This window comes from Oculina patagonica, chromosome 12 (genome assembly GCF_052425735.1).
Source record: "Oculina patagonica isolate OP01 chromosome 12, crgOcupat, whole genome shotgun sequence".
NCBI classification, from domain to species: domain Eukaryota; kingdom Metazoa; phylum Cnidaria; class Anthozoa; order Scleractinia; family Oculinidae; genus Oculina; species Oculina patagonica.
The window spans coordinates 1,017,511-1,044,603 of NC_135769.1; the positions used below are offsets into that span (position 1 = coordinate 1,017,511).

At 39.2% G+C, this 27,093-nt stretch overlaps 2 protein-coding genes and 1 pseudogene across 7 annotated transcripts; 1 reads left to right on the forward strand and 2 right to left on the reverse strand.

Annotated features, from left to right (window-relative positions):
• Positions 1 to 39: 39 nt before the first annotated feature.
• On the reverse strand, positions 40 to 14,676 carry LOC144633096 (uncharacterized; annotated as a pseudogene). The gene is made up of 6 exons (XR_013566999.1): positions 14,144 to 14,676; positions 11,344 to 12,921; positions 11,177 to 11,236; positions 10,360 to 10,743; positions 1,979 to 2,185; positions 40 to 1,075 (listed from the first exon to the last, which is right to left on the reverse strand). The product of XR_013566999.1 is annotated as an uncharacterized LOC144633096 (transcript).
• Positions 4,102 to 9,456, forward strand: LOC144633097 (chymotrypsinogen B-like). Of its 3 annotated transcripts, none has more exons than XM_078491883.1 (8): positions 4,102 to 4,451; positions 5,125 to 5,217; positions 6,535 to 6,576; positions 6,998 to 7,098; positions 7,307 to 7,421; positions 7,578 to 7,685; positions 7,794 to 8,216; positions 8,783 to 9,456. In XM_078491883.1, exons 1-8 carry the CDS (start codon positions 4,388 to 4,390, stop codon positions 9,181 to 9,183), a joined length of 1,347 nt encoding a protein of 448 aa, XP_078348009.1. In that variant the 5' UTR covers positions 4,102 to 4,387; the 3' UTR covers positions 9,184 to 9,456. The 3 variants fall into 3 exon arrangements, with proteins under 3 accessions (XP_078348009.1, XP_078348011.1, XP_078348010.1); XM_078491884.1 differs by having other exon boundaries at positions 4,104 to 4,451; positions 6,998 to 7,099; positions 7,320 to 7,421; XM_078491885.1 differs by lacking the exon at positions 7,307 to 7,421 and having other exon boundaries at positions 4,103 to 4,451; positions 6,998 to 7,099.
• A 929-nt stretch (positions 14,677 to 15,605) lies between the features above and the next one.
• LOC144631686 (uncharacterized) lies at positions 15,606 to 25,287 on the reverse strand. 3 transcript variants are annotated; one of them, XM_078490180.1, is made up of 8 exons: positions 25,101 to 25,287; positions 22,687 to 22,766; positions 21,909 to 22,124; positions 21,108 to 21,188; positions 19,990 to 20,610; positions 18,824 to 19,650; positions 17,940 to 18,147; positions 15,606 to 17,528 (listed from the first exon to the last, which is right to left on the reverse strand). In XM_078490180.1, the coding sequence occupies exons 2-8, from the start codon at positions 22,757 to 22,759 to the stop codon at positions 16,495 to 16,497; spliced, it is 3,060 nt and encodes a 1,019-aa protein (XP_078346306.1). In that variant the 5' UTR covers positions 22,760 to 22,766; positions 25,101 to 25,287; the 3' UTR covers positions 15,606 to 16,494. The 3 variants fall into 3 exon arrangements, with proteins under 3 accessions (XP_078346306.1, XP_078346307.1, XP_078346308.1); XM_078490181.1 differs by having other exon boundaries at positions 22,687 to 22,769; XM_078490182.1 differs by lacking the exon at positions 21,108 to 21,188.
• Between the last annotated feature and the right edge of the window lie 1,806 nt (positions 25,288 to 27,093).

Genomic DNA, 27,093 nt, shown 5'->3' on the forward strand with positions numbered 1-27,093 from the left:
TCTCTAAAAGGTAGACAGGCGTGGTGGCCTATAAATGATATAGCGCGTCTGACTTCAGATCTTTAGTGAAATGTTTGCACCGTACTCTCACTCACGGTTCGTCTCTCGACTTAAGCCTCCAAGTGGCGTGGGTGCCTTTTAAACCGCCAGAAAACAATAAAATGCTGGGCAGAAACTTAACAATTAGCCAAAAATGCTTCAAGTTGCTTACTTCTATACAAACCGTACTAAATATCGAGTTTAAAATTGAGTTGCTACCCAGAATCGCTGTACACGGGACAATTTGATTCTCCAACAACATTCTGAAGTGAGAATAAGATACATTTATAAAATATCGATAACTTTACCTATAAAAAGTTCGGTAGGGTTACCAAATTTAATTTTAGATAGCTGTGTGTTATTGTACACAACCCTACAAGTTTTTAACTTTTACATGATGTTTTTTTAAAACAACCTTAAAAGGTTGTAAAGTTGTAAGTAACGAATGTAAACAAAGAACATCCATTATCTGAAATGCTTGTTTATAAAATACTGTACTGTAAACCATGGTCACCAAAAAACGACAAGGTTTTAAAGTATCTGTTTGTTTTGCTCCTGGTGCAGTGGTTCATTGGTTTATTAACGTGCTACAATCCAGTTCCTTATTGTCGTCAAACGTGAGCCAACAGGTCCTTATAAATGATCTCCGCCATGCGTTCATATCCTGCAGGTTTCATGTGCAGTCCAACCTCCCACATCACCTTTCGCTCCTCGATACTTAAAGAATATCTTGGAAACTTAACCGCAAGGTCACAGAGTACAGTAAAATCATTTGATCTGGCGTAATATCTTAATTTTTCATTGATGTAATTTCTTTCCATGTGCGTATGAAGGCATGGCGGTCTTTTGGATTCTTCACAGTCCATTTCTGGGATGGTCACAGCCACTGTTTTCGCGCCATATCGGTGAGATGTTATGTGGAGGTTGATGATGTGCTCAACCGCTGTGTCCCAGGCGTTTCTCTGGCGAGTCTGGCTGTTGTGAGCGATGTCGTTTGTACCAGCCAGTATTATGACCCAGGAGTATTTCGATTTTGCTGTTAAAATAAAAAATACGGTGGTTTAATCCACATAAAGGTGTTATATAAATCCGTGCACACATGCGTAGGACAAATAAGAAGGCTATGTATCCTCAAGGAAACTGATGTTAACAAATAAATATGTCAAAGCCATTACAAACACAAACGGCATTTACGAACACGAGAGAAGTATACAAAGTCGAGTCGAGGTGAATGTTCACGTCAAATCGTTGTATTGTTTCATAGGTATACGTCAACTGATCATCATCATCATCATCATCATAACGTTTATTTAAACACGATGGGGGTTTAAAGCACAATGCTTGTGGGGTCGTGTCATACGGTGGTATGGTTGATAAGGGTTATTATGGGTTATTATCCAAGCTTGTACGGTTAAGATGGTTGAATAGTGGCCGAGTTCTTTTTTATGGAGTAAGATGCCCTTCAGCCCTTGTGCAGGATTCGGATCAACTTGCCCGCCTGTGGAGCTAGCTACCGTATTTATTCGATTAAGCGCCCTGGGCGGTTATTTAATATTTGGACCTTGAGGGTGGGCGCTTATTCAAGGCTGGGCGCTTATTAAATTTTCACCATTTAGGCAAGTAGTAAGTTCAGATTTTGCAACCAAACATTGAATAATAACGAAACGTGAATATATACTTAAACAGAATTTAACTGTTTCATTGAAAGTTTCTGTAAAATACTAAGAAACCACGGTCTTCGGAAAAAGTCTTTTAGTAGTACTTAGTCAACTAAGGTCAATAGGCTAGATCGTCTTGTACACTTGAGGGGTTTTTTGGAGGATTGGGGCGGGTGGGCGCTTATTAACTTTTCCCACCTACAGGGTGGGTGTTATTCGAGGTTAGGCGGTTAATCGAATAAATACGGTATATAACATCTATAGTTAGCAATAACTCCCACCTTTTTGTAGATGATTTTGAAGCCTGATGGACATTTCAGCTGTTTCAGTGCCGTCCTTTGCAAGCGTAGTCAGGGTATAACACCTGTGTATGTCCTTGTTTAATAGATACTCCAGTGTCTTAGCGTAAGGTGTGTGGCTTTTGTCGTCACTATGGAAACCATTTGTGAGGCTATCACCAAAGGCAAGAATGTGGAATACCTCCACTCCTACAAGACGTGTTCAAAAGGACAATTTACAAAACGTTTTAACAAGAATTGTGAATTCATTTCCTTACAATGTTGGTATTGCTGATACCGTTAAAATTGTCACTAAAATACACTTTTTAGAGCTTCCCCCTTAAGCAAATACTTTTGAGCTATTTTGAGTTATCTTGCATTTTAATAGTTTACATTTTAATTTTACTTTTAATTTTGGGAGGCAGCGTAGCCGAGTGGTTTAGGGCGCTGGTGTAATCCGGTGGTCCAGGGTTCAAAACCTCCACCCTGCCACTAGCTGGATTTGTTCTCGGTCGTCCCGAGTTTAAATCCTCGGTCACGCTTTGTATATAGCCAACTGGCCTGCCTTCGTCCAGCTAGAATAATTTAAATCATGTTATATCCATTTACAGTATTTGTTTCCTCTGTTTCAGTGGCATGCCTGCAAACTAGCTATCTCGAAGCTAAGTGCATGACACTATAAACAACATTTACATTTTTTACATCTTTACTTTCTGCCAAATGTTTGCAGTCAAAGTATCGGTACGAGTATTTCCCCACTTTTTTCAGGGTTAGTCGATCTAATGAAAAAGAACACAGCGTGAATGAAGTCGTCCCTTGAGTGAGTGAGTGAGTGAGTCAGTGCAGCTCGGAAACCTTGGGTGTCGCGCCTTGGAAATTATATTGCACTAGATTTTTGTTTAAAGATTCCACATTTTAAAGATTCCCAGTTTTTTTGTGTTTTTTTGAAGAACACTGCTCTACTATTTCTAGAGAAACTCTTGATTCTGTGTTTTATCTTTTTGTGGAACGATTAATAACGTCATCACTTTTCATATTTGCCTAAAACAAAAACGTAAATATCTGTAAGACTAAAAGATATTTCAAACGGAAAAGGCCATTCTTCTTCATTTTGAAAAAGCCTTCAAAATAAGCAGGAATTATTTTTTACTTCATGTGCACTCTAACACCTATTTATACAGCATTTGACGCAGTTACGCCTGGTTAGACTAAATTTAATAGAGATTGGCAAATAAACAAACATCAGGCTGACATGTCAGATCATGTCACCTCCTTTGTATTAGATTGAAATATCGCCGAATTTTTTACATATCCGGCATGAAGTACGGTAGCTATGTCTCGATGCAATATCCGGCAGTAGAATTTTGACAAGTAAGAATTGATTACAATTTCAAGAATACACAAATTTAATCCTCGCTCCAAAAGAAAGGAAGAAAACTGATTGAATGAATGACTCATTTGGACTTCCTTAACTCCTTTCCCCTCCCCTGCTCTAGCTAATTCCCTGATTTGTTTTCGTGACATCCCTAGCTGGTAAGAGGACCGAAATTATTACAAACCGAAATTATTAAACCTCAACGCTCATAGACCCTCGTCAGAATAAAATAAAATATTTAAAGAAAGTGCCCCTTTCCCGACAGTTAATGTATGTTTAGGTTATTTCGCCAACTATTATTTAGGTTATTTTATATAAATTGATCTACTTATGGAGGGCGCATTTTGCCGATCTTTTTACGTTTGTCGATTCAGTTTTCAAGTTTCTCAGCCGTGGCCATTTTTTTTTTTTTTGTTTATTTTTTCTTCTTTGGCGTTTTTTCTCTTAAAAAAGGCATTTTCAAGTTTCTTTCAACTGGAAAGCAATTTTGTATATCAGAAAAATGAATTTTCATGGCTTATATCAATTAATTTCTGGGTGTTTGATATGAGTTCAGTAAACATCTTTTTATGTCTCTGCCTAATGAAAAGCGAAAGTAGACGCCATTTGTTGATAATTGAATGAATTTTGCATACAAATATATTAAAATTAGCTCTTGCTAAAAAAAACATCTGCTGTACACGAGAGATTATTTTTATTTTTTGTATTCAACTGTTTGCCGGGCTGCTCAAACTTACTTTCCTTAAAAGTGTAACCTGAATTATCTTAGAAAACGATCATCCGTGAAGGTAACATTAGCGAAGTTTACAAAAAAAAAAACGAAAAGGTGTGAAGCGAGTGGCAGTTTACCGACAAGCATATGTTTTGCTGTTCGCAGATAAGCGGACTCTCTTATGATGAATTGATTGGTCAACCAATAATTCACACACTTGATTGTGAGCTGAAGGCGGATCGAAAGCGATCAGTCTGACAGGACTCGACGTTTCTCGTTTGTGGTCAGTTATACTGCGTTTTCTCGGGGTAACCGAACAATCAGAATGCTGAAAATTCTTGCCATCACTCTTGGTGTGGTTGTTGTAGCGTCACTAAGGACAAACGAAGGTAAGATGCACATCATGCTGCCACTTGAACGCGCACGTATAAATTATGTATACAGCATGTATATACGAAAGGGATTAAGGATGCGAAGTAAAACATTAGTTTCACAGTTTTTTCCATATCAGAACTGAAAGAAAATCAGAATGTTATGAGGGTCTATGACTTCTCGTAACTTTAACATTTGTTTTCTGTTTTGTGAAGTTGTGACATGTATTAAAATAAGAATCATCGTTTTCAAGCGCTTTACTGAACAATATATTCCTCACCTAATCCATTGTGCATTTGATTATAACACGAACACATTTAGTTTACAATTTAAATATGCGGTTATCGGTGATTTGTGAACTGTGTAATTTTCTATGCTTGGTTTTAAGGAAGAAAAAGTTAAGACTTCCGTCAACATGTGGTAATTCCTTGCCTGTCAGTCATTGTTTTTAAATCTACAGTTTCGCTGGATTACGTGCAAAGTTTTTGCCCCCCAATTATTTTGTGAACTTTGACTCTACCATGAAGTCCATATCACTTTTTGTTTTCTCCGGTTGGAAATAAAAGCTGTCTGTATTGTGTATTCTAAAATGTATTGGCTACTTCTGAGATCTGTTAGGATCCGAACCATTCATCCCAAGATGCTGTAGTAATTCTCACTGACTGTTAAAATGTTTTTTTTTGCCACCAGGTCGCCATCATATCATTAGCAGAGGACACCTCAAGCCTCCAGAGGAACCCTTCTTTACAGCAGACATAGAACCAGTTAAACCTGATTTGAATGGTAAGACAGCTGCACACAAAAGGTTTTTGTGTGGACTTTAAAGTCTACACATTGTTGTCATGCAGTTTTTTCCGATTGGGGGGTCACTTTCCGTGATAACTCGGGTTAGTGCTTTCGGAAGTTTTCGACAGTGATGGAGGATCCGAAGTTTCGGTGAGATGGGCAGCCAAGGCAGTAACCCAGAAATCGATCAGTATCGAGTAAGTCGCTCGAATCTAGAAGCTTTTGACACAGCTTTCGAAGAAGTGTGTGGCGGAAAATATACACAAGGAACAACTTCAAAGGCAGCGGTGGCGTAGATGAAAATGAAATAACAATCACGAGGCTGAAATCTTCTTCTAATGAGCTGAACAACTGCGGTCATAGTCACGTTTCTTTTTTTCACATTTGACTCACTTTCCACAGTTTTTTTTCTCTGTGCGCTTGAGCATTTTGATTCGCATATTAAACGAATCAAATTCTGGTTTTTTTTATTTCAGCTTTGCCAACAAGAATGCACAACGAGTTTATCAAAAATTCGCTGATCATTTGTTTTACTTGTCTTGACTCCGGGATATATTCACCAGCTCATCCTCAAGTAGTTATTAACAAAAGACCGAGTCGAACAATGAACTAAAACATTGTCATGAAAAGAATAAAAATAACATCGAACGTAATGCATATATCCAAACCGTCGAAATTTATTTGTTATACGCCCGCCGCCCCAAACACGACCAATGAATTCGTAAAAAAAATTATTCTCCGCCCACGCGCACTAATTTGAAAGTTAAAATTCTATCAAAAAGGTAAAATTTCGAGAGTTTTACACAACAAATTTAAACCGAACACACGTGCTCCACGCAACATTTCTTTTTAATGAAAATAGTATCCTACTTGCTAGCGGTAAGGAAAGGTTTTGTAATACTGTTTCTTGTAGGATAAGGTTTTTATTTGCATGAAAAAAGGCATTTGTCGTGAACGACGTGACAAAGGGTCACACCACGCTCCTTCACATTGCGTGACATCCCAAGCGGCAATGTAACGTTTGTTTCTGAAGCGTAGTACATAAGACAAGTATAGTACACTTTTTCTTCCAACAGTCTTGAAAATAATAAATTGATTGACAAGTTTTTTTTTCGCCTTTATCTCGATACTCGAAACGAAGTTTTGACTGCTACAGTAACTCATTGATTAATTCATAATGTCAACTTTTATTCAAATGAAAGTCCACACATGTTCGCATAGCGGACTTACTTTTACTGTTATTTATCATTGGTTTCACGTGAGAAGAAGAAAAAACCGGCTTTTTAAAACACTCCTGTCTGATTTTTCTTTAAGCGGCTGAAGAGAAGAGAGAAGAAGAGCTTCAAGTAAATCAAGGTATGATCAAAGTTAGCGCGTCATTTTGCAACGTATAAAAATTATTACGCATGGTTCAATTCTAGCTATTACTACCTAAAAAAAACCCTCCCCCACCCCTCTCAGGCACATCCTCGGGGATTTGCATATTTTTTTATCTTGGCGTCTTATTCCTCATCCTCAGGAAAAAACAAAGAAGCAATTTACAAGACTAAGTCGTGTAAGATCTGTATAATAGACATAGTCTACATGTGACGTCGTCTTTACTCCATGAAATTTTAACATGAGTAATAACAAAGTTCATGTATACAAGACTTATGCCTTTTAAAATGTACGACGACCTTCCTTAATTTTCCCTATCATCAACATTTCAGCATTTTTAGGGCTTCGTATGGCTTTTGCATATTGTATTGTATCCCATATTGTATTGTCTTCCTTGCAGACCAATATCGGAGTGACAGTCGAGGAACAACAGGTCATAAAATGCCACCCCCTAAGGGCCCTCTTAGGGAAATAAAGCCGCCAAGTGTACCCCTCGATGAAGGTAAATCTAGATCTTGTAAAGAGGGATCTTTTAGTAGGGGATGTATGTAGATTTTCGTTGCCGTAAGTTAATTCATGGTAAGATGAACAAGATTTACCAAATTAGAAACCAGGTTTTGTTGTAAAGCAGGCGCGATGAACGCACAAACATCCAAATTCCATACATGTATCAGCCTTTTTCTGTGTTCATTGACTGTCCTTGCTTATGGTCTTTCTTCCAGACCAACATCGGAGTGACAGTCCAGGAACTACAGGTCATAAAATGCCACCCCCGAAGGGGCCTCTTAGGGACATAAAACCGCCAAGATTAACCCTCAATGAAGGTAAATCTTGTATAGAAAACATGTATATTTACTTGCACATTGTACGCTACTACATTGCGAAAGGAACAAGTTTTATCAACTTGAAAAAGGTTTTTACTCTTCGTTTATTTTCCCTATTATCTTTTCATCCGTTTACACTGCCCCTGTTATTTGCAGACCAAAGGCAATCTCGGAGTGACAGTCGAGGAACATCAGGTCATAAAATGCCACCCCCTAAGGGCCCTCTTAGGGACAAGAAGTCGCAAAAACTACCCCTCGATGAAGGTAAATCTAGATCTCGTAAACTTCCATGTCAGCGATATTATTAAGAAAGTATTTTTTTCGAGCGTGAAAACAATATGATTGTTTTTTTGTTAACTACTTTGTTGACAGGCAGTAGCAGTTGTGGTCGCAGTTCAAGCTCTTCTTCACGAGTGGTCAATGGTGCAGACGCAACACTTGGTGAATGGCCGTGGCAGGCTCGCTTACAACTCAACCACAACCATCTGTGCGGAGGGACGCTGATCATGCCGGAATGGGTCATGACCGCTGCTCACTGTGTGCTACACAACGACACTAGCAAGTTTAAGGTGATCCTTGGAGATGTTGACCGCATCAAGACTGAGGGCTCAGAACAAGAATTTGAAGTGAAGCGCATTATAAAGCACCGTTTATTCTCGCACCCAGTTCCCTATGAAAATGACATTGCGTTATTTCAGCTCTCTCGACCAGCTGATCTAAGCGATCTAGTGAACACGGCCTGTTTACCCGGATTTCTTGAAGAAGTGCCTGTCGGGACGGAATGTTACATAACAGGTACGTTTCATGATGTTCTTTTGTTCTACCATCCATTACTACAAAACTTTTAACACCCTAAGAAGAATTCTTTGCGAAAATAATTTCACAAAATATAGTGAAAATACGCTTATACAAACTTGTGACAGTATAGCTATGAAAATGTCATAATCATAGTAACAGTGATTCACTACAATGTTTTATTTTACTACACGACCAAGACAGTTGAGAGGGTCAATAAAAAATCAACCAACCGGAGTGCAGGTCCAATATTTTCTGAGTATTGGACCGGGTAAAGTTAATACAGCTCATAAAGTCGTGAAAAAAAAATGACCGTGAACTGCCAGATAAATAGGAATGTACCCATAAACTGACACTCAAAATTGGCTTAAACCGCCTAACCTCCAGAGTATATAGACCCTCTATTAACCAAGCTCGTTCGGAACCGTATCGAGAGCACATCGGTCAAAGTCCTCGGTCTTTTATATTCTCGCCTCGCTGTGCTGGATACTTCTCCCAGCACGGTCCTATTCGTGCTTTCTATATAGTATTTATTATTGTCACTTTAAAACTTTGTTACTTTGCAGGCTGGGGACAAATGTTTGGTGAAGTACAAGAATCAGCTCCAATCCTTCAACAAGCACGCATGCCTGTAGTTTCAAATGGCGCATGCGCAGCAAAGCTGGATACTTCTTCGAACGGTGGACTTCACACTGACAATCGAACCTGGATTGTTACTAGTAAAATGATCTGCGCAGGGGATGCTGGGAAAACTAAAACACACGGGTGCTTTGGGGACAGCGGTGGGCCGTTTCAGTGTAGGAACACCGCAGGCCAGTGGGTAGTGCAGGGTATTGTAAGCTGGGGTGACCCTGATTGTTCGTCTCGTAATCATTACACAGTGTTTACTCGGGTGAGTGTGTTTCGTAGGTGGCTTGAGGATGTAATGGCAAGCATTAGGGGTATTGAAAAAAGTAAATATGACTAGAAAAAAAGAACCCAAATGGAGAACTCTTTTTGCTTTAACGTAAAGTGATAGCGACGGTAAATCTATATATTTTATAGGGTAAAAAACAGACGTTAGGGATACAAGACGTACCCCGGGAAAAAACTGACTTCTTTTTGCTAAACAAGGGATTCAAAAATAATGTTAGTATTTTGGTGGCGTTTTGACCTTAAACTTAAAATGTAAACAATTTAAGAGACCGTTGATGTAAAATATTTCTTGAGAAAAAAATAAAAATGTAATCGTATTACGTCATGTCTTCAGGCTTCTTTTTTACGAGTTTCACCGACAGCCACACATGACTGGGGGGAGCTACATGGGTGGATTCTGGAATTTTTGTTTGGGAAATTAACGATAATTTCAATTTCCGTAGGCCACCGAAATGTTCCCCTTGGCTTTTCATCTACTGTATTTTATTAGTACAGGACACAGCTTTGAAACGTACTTTTTCAACTGGGGTTTGGAGTGAGAGGGATTCACCCTTTTATTGAGTGTTGTTGCTCTGTTTTGGAATATGTGATGCCCGGGGGGTTATTTGTTTATTTTTTTTTTGTTTTTGTCCCCCCCCCCCCCCCTTTTTTTTTTTTTTTTTTTTTTTTTTTTTTTTTTTTTTTTTTTTTTTTTTTTGTTTTTTTTTTTTTTTTTTTTTTTTTTTTTTTTTTTTTTTTTTTTTTTTTTTTCCCTTCTCTTTTTTTTTTCCCCTTTTTCCCCCCCTTCCCTCCCCCCTCCCTCCTTTTTTTTTTCCCCCCCATGTGATGTCAAAATGAACACGAGTAAGGTAGCAAAGCCGAAAATGTTCGTAAGGAAATGAAAAGATCTGAAATGATTGCAGGTATAAATTCATTCTCCATTCCACTTATCTTTGCCATGATATCCTAAGTTTCGTTCTAGGGCACGAAGCTCGGTGTTGTGGTCTGGCTTGTGAGTAAATAAGATGTGTACAGCGCATTTGAACAAAATGAAAAATGCGCTATATAAATTCATTATCATTATCATTAACAAGACTGCGGTATTCCAGGGTGCGTTTTGAAGCAATTTCATAAAAGGATCTCTTAGTCAACTACACGAGGAGACGCGAAGCGCAGGGGTAGCATGCTTTACATAACATTTGCATTTACTTGTCGATGCTTGAATCTTTCATTATAATGGATATCTTACCTGTCCTAAGTTCACAAATGTACCCAGCCTTAGGTTCGCTGCATGTCACCATATGAACGTCACCTTTGGAAAGAGCTGCGCAGTTTTTATCACTCAAATCATCTTTCAGGTGAACGTCACGTGTGTATGGCACGTCATCGACCCATGTCCAGACCCCGCTCTTCTTCTGCAGGCCAATGTAGAAATGTTTTCTTCTTTGTTTCGAGGACGAAATCTTGTCTTGTAGAAATTTCAGTTCTTTATCCGATTTAGGCATAGCAAGAAGACCATTTTCTTCGTTACACTTTTGTGGAAACTCCTCCCATTTTCCATTGGACTTTGATACAAACAAATAACAAAATTGGTCGAATGGGAGCCATCCAGGAGGACACTTGTTCCTATAATCTGTAAATAAAAAGCCAAAAATGTGTAAAATGTAACACCTTAGACAGCAAACAAAAGGAGCCTTTCTTGCGAGAAGAATGCGCTTAAAGACAGTGACTAGCTTTCAAACCCTCGATTCGCATAACGTGAGTCCAACACGTTAATGTTTATATTCCTCTTTGGCACGACTTGCTTTCCAGTGCAGTCCGGGCATCGTGACACAATGTTTGTTTTCTTAAATAGCCTAAGCTCATTTTCTTTTTTTGTTTGGTTTTTTTATTTTTTGTTTTACACCATTCATATATTTGTTTTCTTTCTATACATGTACATCTTTTATTGAGGTGGATTTTAAATCAGGGTCCTTCTAGCTCTTCTCCACTGACAGATAGAAACTGAATGTGTGACTATTCCACAAGCTAGAGCTGCAAAAGATCTAAGTAAATTGTTGACTTACCCGCTTTTCCCATTCTCTCGCATTTCCTTACTGTCTCTTTGTCTTGAGCGCCAAAGATTCCTGTAAAGAATAAATCCACAGCTAATTGATTGCAATGGGAACAAAAGAGAAAAAGAGAAAACGACCTTAAAAATTTGTCCGGGATGGGGATAGTAAAGATATGTTACCTGCATGTGTCTTCTTCTTTGCTGTTAAGGAAACCTTGGTTATACTGTGATCATGCTTCTGTTTATCACGGCTTTTGTGCGGGGGCACGGAATATTCTCCACTCCCAGACCCTTCTCCGCTACCAGAGGACGTTGATTGGTACATGGACTGGGTACGATGAATTTCCGATGAGGAATAGTTGTTCTTTTGTAGCCACTAAATGTCGTTGGCTTGGTAGAATATCGCATTTTAGTGGGGTTAAAATACAACGAAGGATTCGCCCTCAGGGCTTCAACACTTTCATTGCCATTAGAGTAACGTGCGTTTGGGTCTTTCTTGCTTTCATTATACATGTCATTGCTTTCTTCTTCAATGTGAGACATAGCTTTGTCTTTAAACGATAGAAGCGCGACTCCAGACGTAGCTTTGTTCATTTTTGTTTGGGTGGCGAGTGTTAGAGCTGCGTTGAATTTTGCATCAGAACCAAGACCGCTCCCGTCAGAATCCGATTCATCTTCTGAATGCACGAATCCTTCCAGTCCTGACTCAGCGGTGTCACTATCACCTCCGAACTTCCCGAGCGCTATATTCGGAATTTTCCCTTCTTCTAAAGGTGTTGTTGCTGTGTACTTAAGCCAGCGTTGAGTTGGTCGCACAGCTAATGCGGACTTACTGTGTATAGGCTCTGGATTAGCCATGAACACATTTTCAAAATAACTCGATTCATCTGGAGTGCCTAGCAGAAAGGTGTCATCAGTATTATATCGTGGTTCAGTTTCCTGCCTTGTTTTATATTCGCTTCTTGAAGATTGATGTATTAAATTTTTTGGGAGCGTTTTCTTCAAAAGACGCGCTTCCCTCATTGAACCTACCACCAGACTCCAATTCACGAGATTTAAAATTATTCTTCAGCGTTTTCAAGTTTATATATTTAGAACGATTTCGCAGAGCCTCCAAATCATTTAAATCATCCGATATTCCCGCTAGCTGCGGCCTTATGAGCGAGTTCACGAATCTATAACGAGAACGCTCTTTGAACGTTGCCCTTTGGTGTACATTAACATTTTGAGTCGGTAGATATTGACCATGGAAGACGGGTAGTGTATTCCCAATATTTTGTTCCGGGTATTTTAGTGAATCAGTTAATCTTCTGCCATGGAATCTTACAGAATGTTCGAGAAGCGATGCAGCATTAACAATCCTTGCTCCCTCCACTGAAGTTGCACCGTATTTTTTGACATCTGGATACTCTTCTCGAAGTTTTTGGTTTCCAGAGTCCTTTCCCTCCGTTCCTGGTTTCGGTCCTTCGAGTAGTAGTGCCGAAGTTTCTCCGTCCTTGTTTGAACCGTTTCTTTCACTTGGTGCTTCCTTAATTATTTCAGGATGGACAAAATACTTATCTAGTATGTGCATCCGGGTATTTCTCGTACCAGCTTCCTCATGTTGTTTCTTTATACTCCTCTTAGTTTCCAGTTTCTCTTCAAGTGGACTGTCTTTTATCAGAATGTTTTGCACACCTGAAGTGAATCGACGATCTCTGATATCGGGTATAGCGATTTTGTCCGTTGAAACGTTTCCGTTTGATGCTATTGCAGTTCCTGGACAGAGAAGCAAAGGGAAAGTTTGTTATGAAGTGCGCAAAGTGATAAACACAGCAAGGGTTCATAATACAAAGATATTTTAAAAGAAACACAAATTCATTAAAAACGAACAGGGTGGAGCAATTAGTCAGGTGAAAGGTCACCAGTCGTTGTTATTGCAGATCCTGGACAGAGAAGCAAAAAGAAGTTTATTATGAAGTGCGCAAAGTGATAAGCACAGCAGGGGTTCATAATACATAGATATTTGAAAGGGAATACAAATTTAAAAAACAGACACTAAAAATTTATCAGCGTTTTCACGATGTATTAAGTTTTTACGTTGGACTTGCCCCAAGTCGACTTTTTTGAGCGACGAAGTCGGAAACGGGCTTTGAGGTAGTCTATATTTACGATAACTGTAGAAAATTTAATAGGTACGAATCAAAGAAACCCCGTTCTAAGGTTTAATACGATTTAAGAGGCAAACCAAAACGTACGACTGGGAAAGGCTCAAACGAACTATGAACGATGACTTGAAAAAATTAGGGTACACTTTCCAAAATGAGCCATTTGCAACATGGCTCCTTCAAATGGCCCATGGGGCACTCAGTGGTTTTTTTTTTTTTTTTTTAATAAAATTTTTTAATTTTCAATTTTCTTTTTTTTTTCTTTTTAAAATTAAACTGCAGAAATACAGTCAACTCCTGCCTTGCGGACACCTTGCTATTACAGACACGCCGTTATTACGGTCAGGAGTTGAAGTACCGGTGAATAAGAATAACTGCAAGCAACTCCCGCTACTACAGACTTTTTCTATAACGGACACTAAATTTTGGTTCCGAAGGTTTCCGTTATAGAGGAATTGACTGTAGTTGTTATAAATTCGTTATGCAATGCTTTCTACTGGCATACCGTAAAATATCGCACGAGAATGTTGTTTACGTGTGTGATCATACAAATTAAACTCTAGAGTCGTTACTGGGTGTCGGAATATTCACGGTGTACCACGAATTTTTATTTATTTTATTATTTCAGAAATTTGGTTTGTATCTGATTACGATTTATCACCAACTGAATACGTAAATTCCGGACGCGCGCAAGTTTTCCGTACGTTAAATTCAATCAAATACTGATCCGATTACGTACGATATATCACAGTCTTGTAAACAAACTCAAGCATTTTGAGTTAACTTAAAAAATACCGTATTCTAAACTACAAGAGATCCAGGTTTCTACCAACCTGCGAAAGCACTCAGCACAAGACAAGTCATAAGAGCACTCCTTAGCAACCAGACATCGTGGGCCATGATCCTGATACCAATGTTATTGACTTTAACACCAGTCAGCAACTCCACGGTTGAAACGGCTAATTTAAACAGTGTTTCTTAGATTATTTTAAAAAACACAACATAATTCCATTGATGTGACTTACTCTAACCTTTGTTTTTTTAAATTGTGTCTTGTAGACATGCAAAGATAGATGCTTTCGAGTCAGAGCACTCGAAGAAAAAGTTGAGAACTTGAACTGCTGGTATATCGCAACCAAAGGCGAGGGTCCCAAAAATTCTAAATATGTTATAAAATGGCAAACATGGCAAAATAATGATTTCCTTTTTCTGCTTCGACGCACAAGGATTACACTTGCAAGTTAGCGTCTCTTGGTGATGGTTTTAAGTGGTAAATATTTTTTTATAAAAATCTAAGCCATGTGGATCTAAGAATACAAAACCTGCCTTATTGAGAGAAAGTGACAGGTAGCAAATTCATAAATTTTGACTTGGTTGTCACATGCTTGATGAGGCGTGTCGATACAAAAAGCTTTTAGGAGCTTTCAGATTTTTAAGTCGAATTTAAAATATCCTTTACGCAACAATTTCGCCGCTGAGCAGTCGATGAGAGGACGTGGGCTATTTGTGGGCTGTAGTATTTGAACTTAGGTTTTGTGTTTTTATGCAAACTCGGCAAGATTTAGGTTCATTCGGTTGTTTCGTTAGTTTTTTCGGAGAGGCGCGATTTCCTTATAGTTAGTGTTTCGAACTTGAAACTTAGAAGTTGAAAATTCGAGCCTGATCTTGCCTTCCTTGTGTAGCATTTTTGGGCAAGGCAGGTGAACATAAACAGACACCGGCAAATGGCGGGACAACCTGGTAAAATGCTGGAGAGTTACCTGCAATAGTCTGGCGTCACATCCAGGGGGGAGTATCCAATGATATTATATACAGTTGCTTTATGCTATGAAAGCTGTAGACTTTTCCAGGCAATGTTTTTCAACTCACCAAATTCCGTGATAAAAAAATTAAAAAATTGAAAAATAATAGCCTTTTCCCCTGACAAGGGTGTTTGATTTCTATCCCCAAATAAAGGTTATATCTTCTGTTAAATGTTCAAAGGCAACGTTTTCATTAGGTAAAGTTTCCTACCACTTATTTCAAAACAGTAGAAAAAAAAAACTGCTAAATCCCCGTGACCTAGTGCCCTAAATGATCACTACAAAAATACAACGTTGGTTTTGATTGTTTGGGAGGGACTCATACAGCGTTTATCCCGCGGCTTGAGGGGGTCTGGGTCTGTTCATGTATACGTCAACGTGTGCACGGGCTTGTACATTCTGTATATATTTGTTGTCTGAAAAGCTCGACGTCTTACTGACAAATCCCACCACAGCCGATAATAGATCAAATGAGAACAAAACTAAGCCTTTTCTTGCGACAGATATATTTATTAAATGCACGTATCAAAATTCTCCATATTTACATTTGTCTTTATCTATTTTGTCCCTATTTTTCCTCCTCAGTCAACAACCAATATTTTACCCCAATTTCAGTATGATGCTTCCTTAAAGACGTAAGGTACGCGGCAGAAAGTCGTTTTCTGCCCGAGTAAGATAATGGTTTAAAATGTCGAATGCATGTTATATATGCTTTAAGGTTAAAGTTATAAACAAGTCTGAATATAGCCTTCCCTTTCAGTGGTAACCTTACTACACCAAATCATTACCCAATGGACAGTTCAAGATAATGCATCGACTCTCTACTATTAACTCTTAGCTTTCTTTCTGTCGCCCAAGGAGACAAATAAATAACTTATATTTACAAGTTTTCAGACACCTAGGGTCTGAAAAGGAAATTTCTTCGAACTGTTCGAAAAGCGAAACTAACTGACCAAGTTTAATATAATTAAGAAGTGAATTTAAACGCCCTACCACCAACGTTTTGTAGTGATGTTTTTGCAAACTTCTACTCTACGCCCGTTTTTTTCTAATCTACGCCCGTTTTTTCTACTCAACGCCCGTTCTTTCTACTCTACGCCCGTTTTTTCTACTCAACGCCCGTTTTTTCTACTCAACGCCCGTTTACGTTTTTTACAAGTATCAGTGGTGTTGCTTGGAAACAAAATATACCTAACGTTACGTTGTTCAGCAACGTCACTAAGTTGCTAAGCAACTGTTGCTATAGGTAGGTGTTGCTAATCGATATCAATTGGTGAACGTAGCAGGGAATGGGAATACCCTTATTACAAGAATTATATTTCTACCTGGAAATTAAATCGTTTCTGTTTAATGAAAGGTACGTTTTCTAAGAACTTTTTATCTCAGTTCGCTTTTCTTTTATTTCTCTTGATGTCCTTGTGAGTTTTCTTGTGATGTTTTGAGTGGTGCACACTTCGCTTCCATCTTTTTGCAAGCGGCTTCTTCCGCTGCAGCCTGTGGATTGTATGCTCTGTTTTGAGATATTTCAAAATGTCACCCTGAATTTTAAACAGTTTGTCCATCTTATCCAGCATTTTAGCCATAACAAATGCGTTAGCAGAGGTGTCTGGTTTCGTAGGAACATCAGTCCTCTTGTTCACAAGGAACTTATTTCCTGAGTCGAGCTTTTTGTTTGATGAGAGCGTGTTGAAAAATTTCAATCTGTATAATTTACTTTTCTTTAGGTCGTCATCAGTTTTGTTGAGTTTCTCAGAATTTTCCGAATGATGCAAAAGATTATTTTTCTTCTGGTCTAAACTCCACTCCGACCTTTCTTCCTCGCGATGCCTTCCTAACCGACCCAAACGATTTCGTAAGAAATGACTCGTGTCGATTCGATTTCTTGAGCCTTTGAGCCAAATATTGATCTCGTTCCTTCTTCGGCGCCTGATGTCATTTTCAAGATCTTCTAGGTCGCGTTTCCTGATGTCATCCCCATCAGCAACACCTTCGTCAGCTTTAAGCTTATGAATACGTTTCTTTGCTCTTTGCATAGCAGAGTACTTCGCTGCCTCGATGATGGTCAAAATTTTCTCGATCTTTTTAATCTTGTCTACCTCCAGTTTAGCAACGTTTTCTTTCTTGATGTCGTCTCGCAGCTTTTGTTCATCTTCTTGGATCTTATTCTTTACCTGAGCATCGTCTGCTACTTCGTTCTTTTCAAGGCGTTCTTTCTCCTTAGTTATCTCGGCTTTTTCTTTACTCATATCGTCCTCGTAGCGGTTAGCTTCCATTTTAGCTTGATTTTCAATGTCGTCGACAATGTGCTTGACTGAGTTTGGTGACAAACCTATCGCCTCCTCGATCTTGGACATTGCAAGGCTGGCTCTCTGGGTGTCGTGAAGTTTACTGTACGCTTTTGTGATGAGGGGGTTAACTAAAACAAAGAAAAAAGAATTAACACAGAATTGTAAATTCTTACGCGAGAGATTCGTGTTTTGAAATGTTTTCATTTTGGTGATAGGTTCAGTCAAATCTAGAAAACATGATATCATGTCGAACCACCACGATGTAATACCTGCAAATAACCCCTTGACCTTCGACCTTGCACCGAAGTTAACTTGACGGACATGATATACCGTACGATACTGCATGTACGACTTCATTCTTTATTACGTAAAGAAACTGGTTACAGCTTATTGCATAGGCGTCGGCTTGTGCCTTTTCCGATAACAACGCTTTTAATCAGATTTTCCTGAATTACATTTCCAGTAAATTTTATAGAATGATTTCATTATTTGTGGCAATATACGACACAGCATTAAAATAAAACAAATCTCGTATTTACCTGGGGCCTGATACGGCACAGCTGGGGGATAATACATTGGAGGGCTCCAAGAGTACTGTGGGTTGCTGGACGGGAGGGCCTGGGTATTCCACGAGTAAAATGAATTCGATGGGTAAGCTCCTGAAAGCGCCTGCTCGCCGTAATAAGCCGCTGAATTTGGTTGTTGCACGTTTGCAGGACTGGGAGGCGTCAAAACCTGAGGCTGGTCCTAGAAAAACGAAGTTCCAAATTAATGTTATTTTTATCTTATCAGATTTAAGTTTGTGCAACAAAGGAAAAAAGTATGTACGTAACAGCTTAAAGAGTTCTCGCCCCAATCCCCGGAGGAAGGGCGCGGATAAGAAGGACACTAGTATTATTTTGGTTGATTCTAAAATTTTTTTACTGAAAAGTTACCGATTCAGGAGATTGTGCGAGCACACCAATTGAAAAATACTGCCGGTTTTTCCGGGTGTGTAAGCCTCAGTGAATTTAGACTGCAAAACAGTCGTTTTTTCTCTAAAATCGTCGAAGGAAGCGCTTATCAAATGCACAAAGCGCCAATCGTCTCGCAGTTTACAGTGAATTGTGAAGCGCAATGTGTCACTAAATTCTAACTAACATTTAAAGAAATGTCTAGCAATCGGCTGAGAAAATATTAAATGATTCGAGCTGATGGGGTTCCAACCTTCCCCCTGGGGGTTCTTCCAAGGGAAAATGGTTTCAAGACTGATAAGATTCGCACTGTGTGTGCAAAGTTGTAAATTGCAAATTGTTAAACAATTTGCATTTCGAATTCGTTGAATATGCTGTTGGCATTTTGAATGTTTTGATAACCCATTTTCACAAATACTGTTTACTTGGTCAAAACTTAATATGTCTACTGGTTGATCTTTTACACTTACATTAAAAGCGGCATAAGGTGAAGCCGCTGGCTTTGCAGGCGCAGGGTTCTTGGGAGCAGCCGGCTTCTTAGGTTCCGGGCTGGGAGCAAACTTCTGCTGTGGAGCTTGAGGTTTTGGCATTGGTTGATAATATGGCTGCGGTGCAAACATGTTGGGTGGGTTGGACGGCGAATTAAAGTATCTCGACATTGATGCTAAATTTGGAGCGGTGACAGGGGGGTTGTACGACGCGGTCAGCGGTGCTGACTGTGACATGAAACCGTTTGACTGTCCCACGGCGGCCTCGATCGTCTGTGCTGGAAGAGAGACTGGTTGAGCAGGCGCGACCGGTTGGGCGGGCGCGAACGGTTGAGCAGGCGCGACCGGTTGGGCGGGCGCGAACGGTTGAGCTGGTATAACCGGCTGAACGGGCGCAACTGCTTGAGCTGGCGCGACTGTCTGAACGGGCGCCATTGGTTGAGCTGGTGTGGCCGGCTGAACGGGCGCGGCCGGTGGAGCTGCTGGGGCCGGTTGAGCTGGTCTGACAGGTTTAGCAGCTGGTTTAGTCTCTGACATGTGCGCCTGCGGTGCTTTTGCATCGTTGTTGCTCGGACCATTTGCATCAGACTGAGCTTTGGGAGCACTGACTATTGCCTGTTGCACTGCCGGTTTCTTTACTGGTGACGGGCTTTCCATGTCACTGAACTCAATATCTCCTGGGCTGATATCGTTGTTATTTTCCTCAGGAGAGAAGCTCGCCACCTTAGCAGCCACTGGCTTTACGGATTCTATATTATGCTGAGCGCTGCTTTGTGGTGGAAACGCGGAAACGCTTGTCTGTGCATTGACTAAAGAGAAAAAAAATTATTCTTTTTAATAACATATTTTACTAGTTGGCGAACATTCAGGTTTGCAGGCAGCGCATGTATCAAATTCGCCTAAATTGTGAGTCCTTATCAAAACAACTACGAATAAGCACCAACCCGCCATTCTATTTTTTTTTTTCTCGACTTTAGCTTAAAATTCTTCCTCTTTGTACTAAATTTGACCTACTCTTATTTTTTTTTATATCGGTAGTTTGTTGGTCGCCTGTCATTTTTGGAAGGAGTATTGTTTGTTGACTTTTTCAAGGAGTAATTGTTTGTTGACCTTTTCGTGTAAGAAAGAAGGAGCAACCCTACACTCACTTTCTTTTATTCTCTGCAGTTCTGCGGCATTATCCTGGTAGCTGGGCTGATACGGAGCTGGGCCGGCTAAACTAACCGGCGATGGCGCACTACTTGGTGGAGAAACCATACTGGGAGGACTCATCCCTTGAAACATTTGCGGTGGATAACTAGCTGTATATGACGGGATCATGGGCTGATAAGCCGGCTGTGTCCCTCCCCCAAAATATCCTGGTATTTGAGGTTGAGGGGTGAATGAAACTGGTGGTCCAAGAAGCATTTGCGGAGAAGAGGCAATTTTGTTCTTTTGAGCAGCCTCGAGTTCTTCAGCAGCTCGTTCCTTCGCCAAATACTTGGCGGCTTCGAGTTTGACTATAAATTTCAAAATACTTTCCGCCTCATTGACATCTTCGTCGGCAACTTTCTCGAGTTTCGCGAATTTCTGTTTCTTGCCTTTGTCCTCCGTTTGATCAGCGAGTTTTTTGAAGTTTTTCTCTTCGTCTTTGAGTTGTTTTTCTAGTTTCTCAGTTTTGTTCTCGATCGTAGAGGGACCTAATCCAAGCTTGGCTTCCATGTTAGTTAGTGCTTGGGCTGCTTTGATTGCTCGTTGCAGCTTCTCGCGGGCAATTACTTCGGGGTCATCTGAAGAAGAAGAAGAAGAAACCAAGATGATTTTGGGAGCCTCTATATCCCTTCTACTCCAGTTTTCTACAACGCTTTTGAGCATTCTTGCTTTACATTGAAGAATAATTAGGAATGTACGCCCACATTTCGAAATAATAATGACAATAATGGCAACGTGGTTTAGCAAATATGTTGCGAAGAACCAGGTCGCTCTCATCCATCATACCACTATCTCTCTAGTTCCCAGGAACAATTCGCCAGTTATGTTACATTTGTCACACCCCGGTCAAATGGTTTCAACATTTCCAAGAGCACCGTTATGTAAAAATACTTAAATTGTCTCAAGAATGATCAGCATGTAAATTCTCCTTAGAATCTCTATAAATAGCCTAGCATTCAGGTTATGAAAAAAGACCACTAAACACAACAAGGTATACATATTTTTCCTAAGCAGTGTTACTAAAAATTTAAAGACAGCAGTAGAGAGAATTTGTATGTTCACATCGGCTTAATACCTTGAAGAGGGAGCTGCCGCTTTTCGCGTGCGTCGCTTTTAGATTTCAATGCGGAGGATGTCTTTTGTGCATGCTCTTTGTCTGCAAAAAAGACAGCAACAATTTTCTTTTAGTGGCTATTTGCACGTTAAACTGCGTACACGTTTATTGCATATGCATTAGGACTACATGATTTTAGCTCCCCAAAGATATGGATGAATTGTGAAGATAAGCATGTCGCGGGTTGTCGAGACTGTCCGCGTAGGGCATAGATTAGTTACTTAGTTTGTCACCTAACGTAACTTAACTTAACTTAACTTAACAAACTTAACATTACTTCTTGCTATTACTTTTTATTTATCAGTTTAACCAGTAGCCATATTCTGGGATGGAGACCGTACTTCCAAAGCATGTGTGCTCCCATGTATTCCCTGTACTATTTGCGCAATCTTGAGAACCACATGCGCGCAAGAAACGCGCAGTTTAAGTAGTTAGTGGTTAGTCGTTAGGATTAGCTTCAGCTCTTTTCCTGCTTACTTAATTAAGCGTTACTTATTTTTGTTTAAGCGTTTCTTATTTGAGTAATTACAGTTATGTTGCGTTTCTTTTGGAAACGTGCACTCGTGTCATCGTTACGCTAAAAAAAGACTGAAAATATCCAAAGTCTTCATTTTCTGATTGAAAAAAACAGTAACTCCCTCTTCGAAACTACATTAACAGAAACAAGCTTATATGATAAGCCATTCCTCCTAATTAGATGCATGGTGTACAAAATTAAACTTGTCAAACTATGTTTTAAAAAATAAATCATTTTTGCCTGACCTGGATGTTTTATTTCCCCTTTCTTGGCTTTCTGTTCTGTTTCGCTGGGATCAGTCTCCTCATCACTGACGTCATCATCATCGTCATCATCTATATCTTCTGCAGGGAACTCTTCCACTGTGGGGACCCCGTATTCCTCTAATATCGGGTAGTCTATGAAATTCTCCCCCAGTAGTGAACTGTACTGCTCCAGGTTCGCTTCATCGTCATAAAGCTCTGTGAGAAATCACATACAACAACAATCTCAATTTAGCCTCGAGAACAACTCAGTTTTGACATTTGAGAATTAACGTCACATTGAGACATAAATTCTTAAAACTAACCTGTATCTTTAAATTCAGAGTAACATAAAATTAATAAGGCCTAGCTACCTTTTCACCTGTTTTCCACTTATTCAAGGCTCATTACATACATAACATAAGATTAATTCAAGATGAGTTAAAATTAAACAAAAAATACCATAAAACACATCTTCAAAAGGGAAACACGAGGTTGTCCCTGTGACGTTTCCCAACATGAATGATAGTGTAAGCAAAATTTGTTTTTTAAAGTTGTTAAAACTTCAAAGTACAACTTGAGAAACAAGTTTGTCAAGAAGCCCAGCGATTGCAGAGGTATCGCATTCCAGAAGTTGAGCTTTTAAGTTGAGATAAAAGTTTCTAAGAACACAAATGGTTCTGTGTTGCCGCCATTTTTTTACTTCCCCTGCTCTAACCATAATTCCTCGCCTAAGTGACCAAGGTTCTAAAGTGGAAATTAATTGTCAGTATAGACCTACCCTGAGCGGAGGTATCTCCAAGCAGAAGAAATGCGGAGATAATTAGGACCAGCTTCAGTGAAACAGAAGCCATAAGATATCTGCTGACAAAGTGAAGAACGTCATTAAAGTGTGTTCACTGCACCTTTTGATCTGATTTGCATGTAAAAAGAAGGGGTGAGTCCAAGGGGAAGGTTAATGTGGCTACGATCCCTCTCCCCTACCACTTTGAGTAGGTCAAGATGCAAGAAATACCTTGTGTCACAAGTTATAGTTTCATAATTTTCTAGGGGAGCATGCCTCCAGACCAAATAGGGGGTGGCATTTTTTGGTCCGCGTAGATGCACCACTGCCCCATTAGAGGCTATTAAGGGGCAGTCGAAGTGGTTTATTACTCAACAATCTATCTACTGAGTTTGATTATGAAGGCGTTTCTTTAATAACGGATTCCTTCCATTCTTTCGCCACAGGAGTTTATTCAGGTTCACTGTGCAACGCTTTGTTAACTGACCGTATAGTTTTTTACCAGGCCACCCATAACATTTTTCGCTCATAACATTTTCTGCTCGGTGAATCAAACAATTTGGACGATTCGCTTGATCAACCAGATAACTTTGTGTGTTTACCTCTTTTCAGTCCGTAAACATCATTCATAAATTGCTTGTGAAACTAAAAAGGCGAAACGCTTGTAATAACTTGGGAAGTGTCTGATCGCTTATATACTGAAATGCCGTGAATGAACAGTAATTTTCTGGCTTCGTTCTTAAATCGCAGAAGTGTTGCAGCAAAATTTCTTCTAACTATAGAAAACACATTGTCTTCAAACAAGCAAAAATTTCTTCTACTTTTTGCGGGAACGTTTAAAATTTACACACCGGTATTACTATGTTTTTAACTCAAAAAACAAAGATAAGTTATGTAAAATCACTGGAGCCGAGATAAACCCCTCATTGATTTACAATAACAGTGTTATATTACGATGACGAGCGCCGTAAAACTATTACAACTAATACAATAACATCGTCATACGAAATCGAATCTGGTAAGATGGGAGGTCTAAAAATTATTTAATACAGCAGCGATGTCATCTAAACGAAAGACCAAACCAGCTGTCTTAAGGTACGACCTTTGTGTCGGATCCTGTTACCTGTTTAAGTTATTTGAGGGTCTTACGAAATAAAAACTGACATACAACTAACGAATAAATTGACAGCTGACAAATCGACCAAGATTCTTAACTGACAAAATTAAATCGTGCATCCACGCATAATGAAATTTAGCTAACAGTAGAAAAGGCCAAATTTGAACTGGACAACTGGCAGTATTTTTACTACCCCGCCCATTACTTCCAAATTAAGCCATTAAATCGAACACTATTCACGATAAAAATAAATCCCTTATTCTGCCTTAAGTCACCGTTTTAAATGGCCTACCTAAACAACACCTGTTTGAAAATTCAGGGAAGCACTATCGCACAGTTCATTGCCTTATTCTAGGTTGGACTACTGTAAACCTAGATAGCACCCTTGTTATATGCAAGGGGTTTGAAAGCTTGAGAAATATCACCCACAAATTTTAAAAACTCGCTAAAATTACTTATGTCTCTAATCAAGCCGCGACATTTTAAAATCGTGTCTTGCAGTTTGGAAATTTTGTTTCTACGAGCCTAGGAATCACATTCATATAATTGTATCAGCTAGTAAAGTCGCATAATAAAAACCTACCGCTTTCAGACCGATCGAGTTCAGTCATTCGGTTCCCTCTGTTTTTTTCTTTAGAACAAACATGTCATGTGTTTCTCAAACTATTTGTAGATTTCAGAATCACACCTTTCCTTAACAATAAGCTCCGCATATTGGAAAGCTCTTGATTCCATCAGAATCAGACATTAACGAGAGGATAAATTGTCTTCGATGCTTCTGGCGGAAAAATCATTTTCTACTTAAACAATTATGAAACGCCGCAAATATTTTTTCGACCCAAACTAAAAATTCAAAGGAAAATCAAACGAGCGATCAAGTGTTTTCAGTTTATTGGTGTCAGTGACTGCTTTGAAAACTTTCACTGAAGTGTGCTCCCAAATGAATCGCCAAGAACAAAAAAACTCCAAGTTAAAAATACGCAGTGTTCATGCGAAGTGCGAAATCTAATGCTCGACCAAGCACGCGATATATTTTAACACGGTGTTACAGGGCCCTTCTTGGCTAAGGAAGGGTTTCGTTAACTAAGTGACAGAAAGTGGACGTCTGGTTTTAAAGTTGTGGCACTTGTTCCACTTGTTCCATTCAAAATGAACAACAGCACTTTAACTCGATCAAACAACTATACTTCTGGCCTACGAGCAATGTCAATCGAAAATCACGCCGTGTGATGGGCAGCCATGATTTTGGGAACACCTCGATGCTAAGGCTCAATGAAGGGAAATAATCTCTTACCTGTAAAACGCTCAAACGAATGTCATGTTACGACACCATAAAGTGTAAAAATCCACGTTTGAATCTCAAACCCTAAGAACCACAAAAAATTTGCTAGAAAGCAAAAATACAATCCCAAACGACTAGAACATTTTGCCAATTTCTCGCGCGAGAATTTCGTCTAAGGATTCGCCATTTCCTTTTCACCTTTGGTGCAAAAATATGAACTCAGATTGGTATATGGGTTGAGATCATCATTCAAATTAACCAATCACAGAGCCTGGGTTAAAAGAGCGTTTTTTGTTTGTTGATCCGCGGGAATTAAGACCAGTCAACCATAACACCTGTTGTTTGCATTAGAAATTATCAACAGAATTTAACATGCTGTGAAAATGTTTTTAAGCGCGCTAGTCCATGATTTAAAAAAAGAATAAAACGGTTTCACGCGTTTCCGTTGTAACGTAAGGCCGTAGGACATGTATTTTATAGTTTGATTCCCTATGACAACTTATGTATAAGTAGTGTAAATTCAATGTTTACCCTTTTTTATTTACCAATATCAATATATTTCGATGTTGAGCAACCTTTTTTCGAATTTACCATTTGTGTGCGAGCATAATACCTTTTCAAATAAATGGCAGTGAATTCAGCTGTAAACCGACTCTAGAATTATTCTCAGTACTTTTTCGCCATCGACGCCTTGGAACGAACACGTGAATGAAGTGTTCGCGAGATACGATGATTTTTAGGCGGTTTCTCGACAACTAGAAATAGGGAATTGGACCAAACTTACATTAGCACACGGCAAGCTTAATGACAGATTTCAAATTCGTGCGCATTTGACTTGCAGGTTTGAATAAAAGTTGTAATCAATTTGTTAATGGGAGGTTCTGTTGTCCACGCAATGGTTAGAACGCTGGACTCCAGATCGAGTGGCCGGAGCTCACGCCTGCGAAGGTACATGTGTCGCTTTCACATTATCCTCAAAATTCCTTTCGCGGTAGGTAGACCTCAATCGTGTTGAAAAAAAAATAGTCGATTGCTTACAATGTGGGCTATTTAGCCGGACTGGGTGAACCGACGTGCTGCATAATTTGATATTGTTTCCTGTTACGCCACAAAATGCAACATAAACGCAAAGTGTAAAGACGACGATTTTTGACGCAAAATGTAACATTAACTTTTAACGCATATAAGGGCAGTTGTACACTTGACTACAGGTCAACACTGTTTGCTATCTAATGAAACTCCTTTTAGCTATGCAAATACGATTTGTGCTTCAAGTGTTGGCACTTGACGCTTAATTATAACACACCCCACTGACCTGTTAGGTTGCCCCACTTGTTTAATATTTCTCACACTTTTGGAGAATATATAACTCAGTGCAACTTAGATAAGGAAATATGATGTTTCACAAGATATCTTCAAAAGACAAGAATATCATATAACAGAAATAACGAAGACATTCTGGGGAAGAGATTTTCCTACAATGGTCCGGTAATTGCATCCTATACACTTTTCCTGCTCATGAACTTCAGCGAAGAAGACAAAGGCTAACAAAACTGCAACAATTGTAAAGTTAGACAATAAATGTTGTTGTACGTTAAATAATTTTAAAGGTTCTCTAAAATTTTTAAAATAAAATAATTTCTAATTTCTTTAACAACTTCTGACAGTCTCAAAAAGCAGTTAATTTTTAAAACAAACGAAGACACATGAGTGATTTGGGGCGTATTGACGGGAAACTAAAGCGAAAATATTTTTCTGACGGTCGATGTAACAAGCGCACAACTGACAATGTTTACAGCGTTAAAAACCTGACCTTCTTACCTGTTATTTAGAATCAGACTTCACTTACGCTTCAGGCTATTGTGGTTTAGCAAGTAAAATGTCACGGTAATTAGGTCGCAAAGACAACAACGGTTTTGGGTCGGGCGTTTTCGAGTGTTGTCATTAGGCGACGCCCTAATTAACACCACAACAAGTTCTTGCTCTTTCAATGAAGTGTCCACTT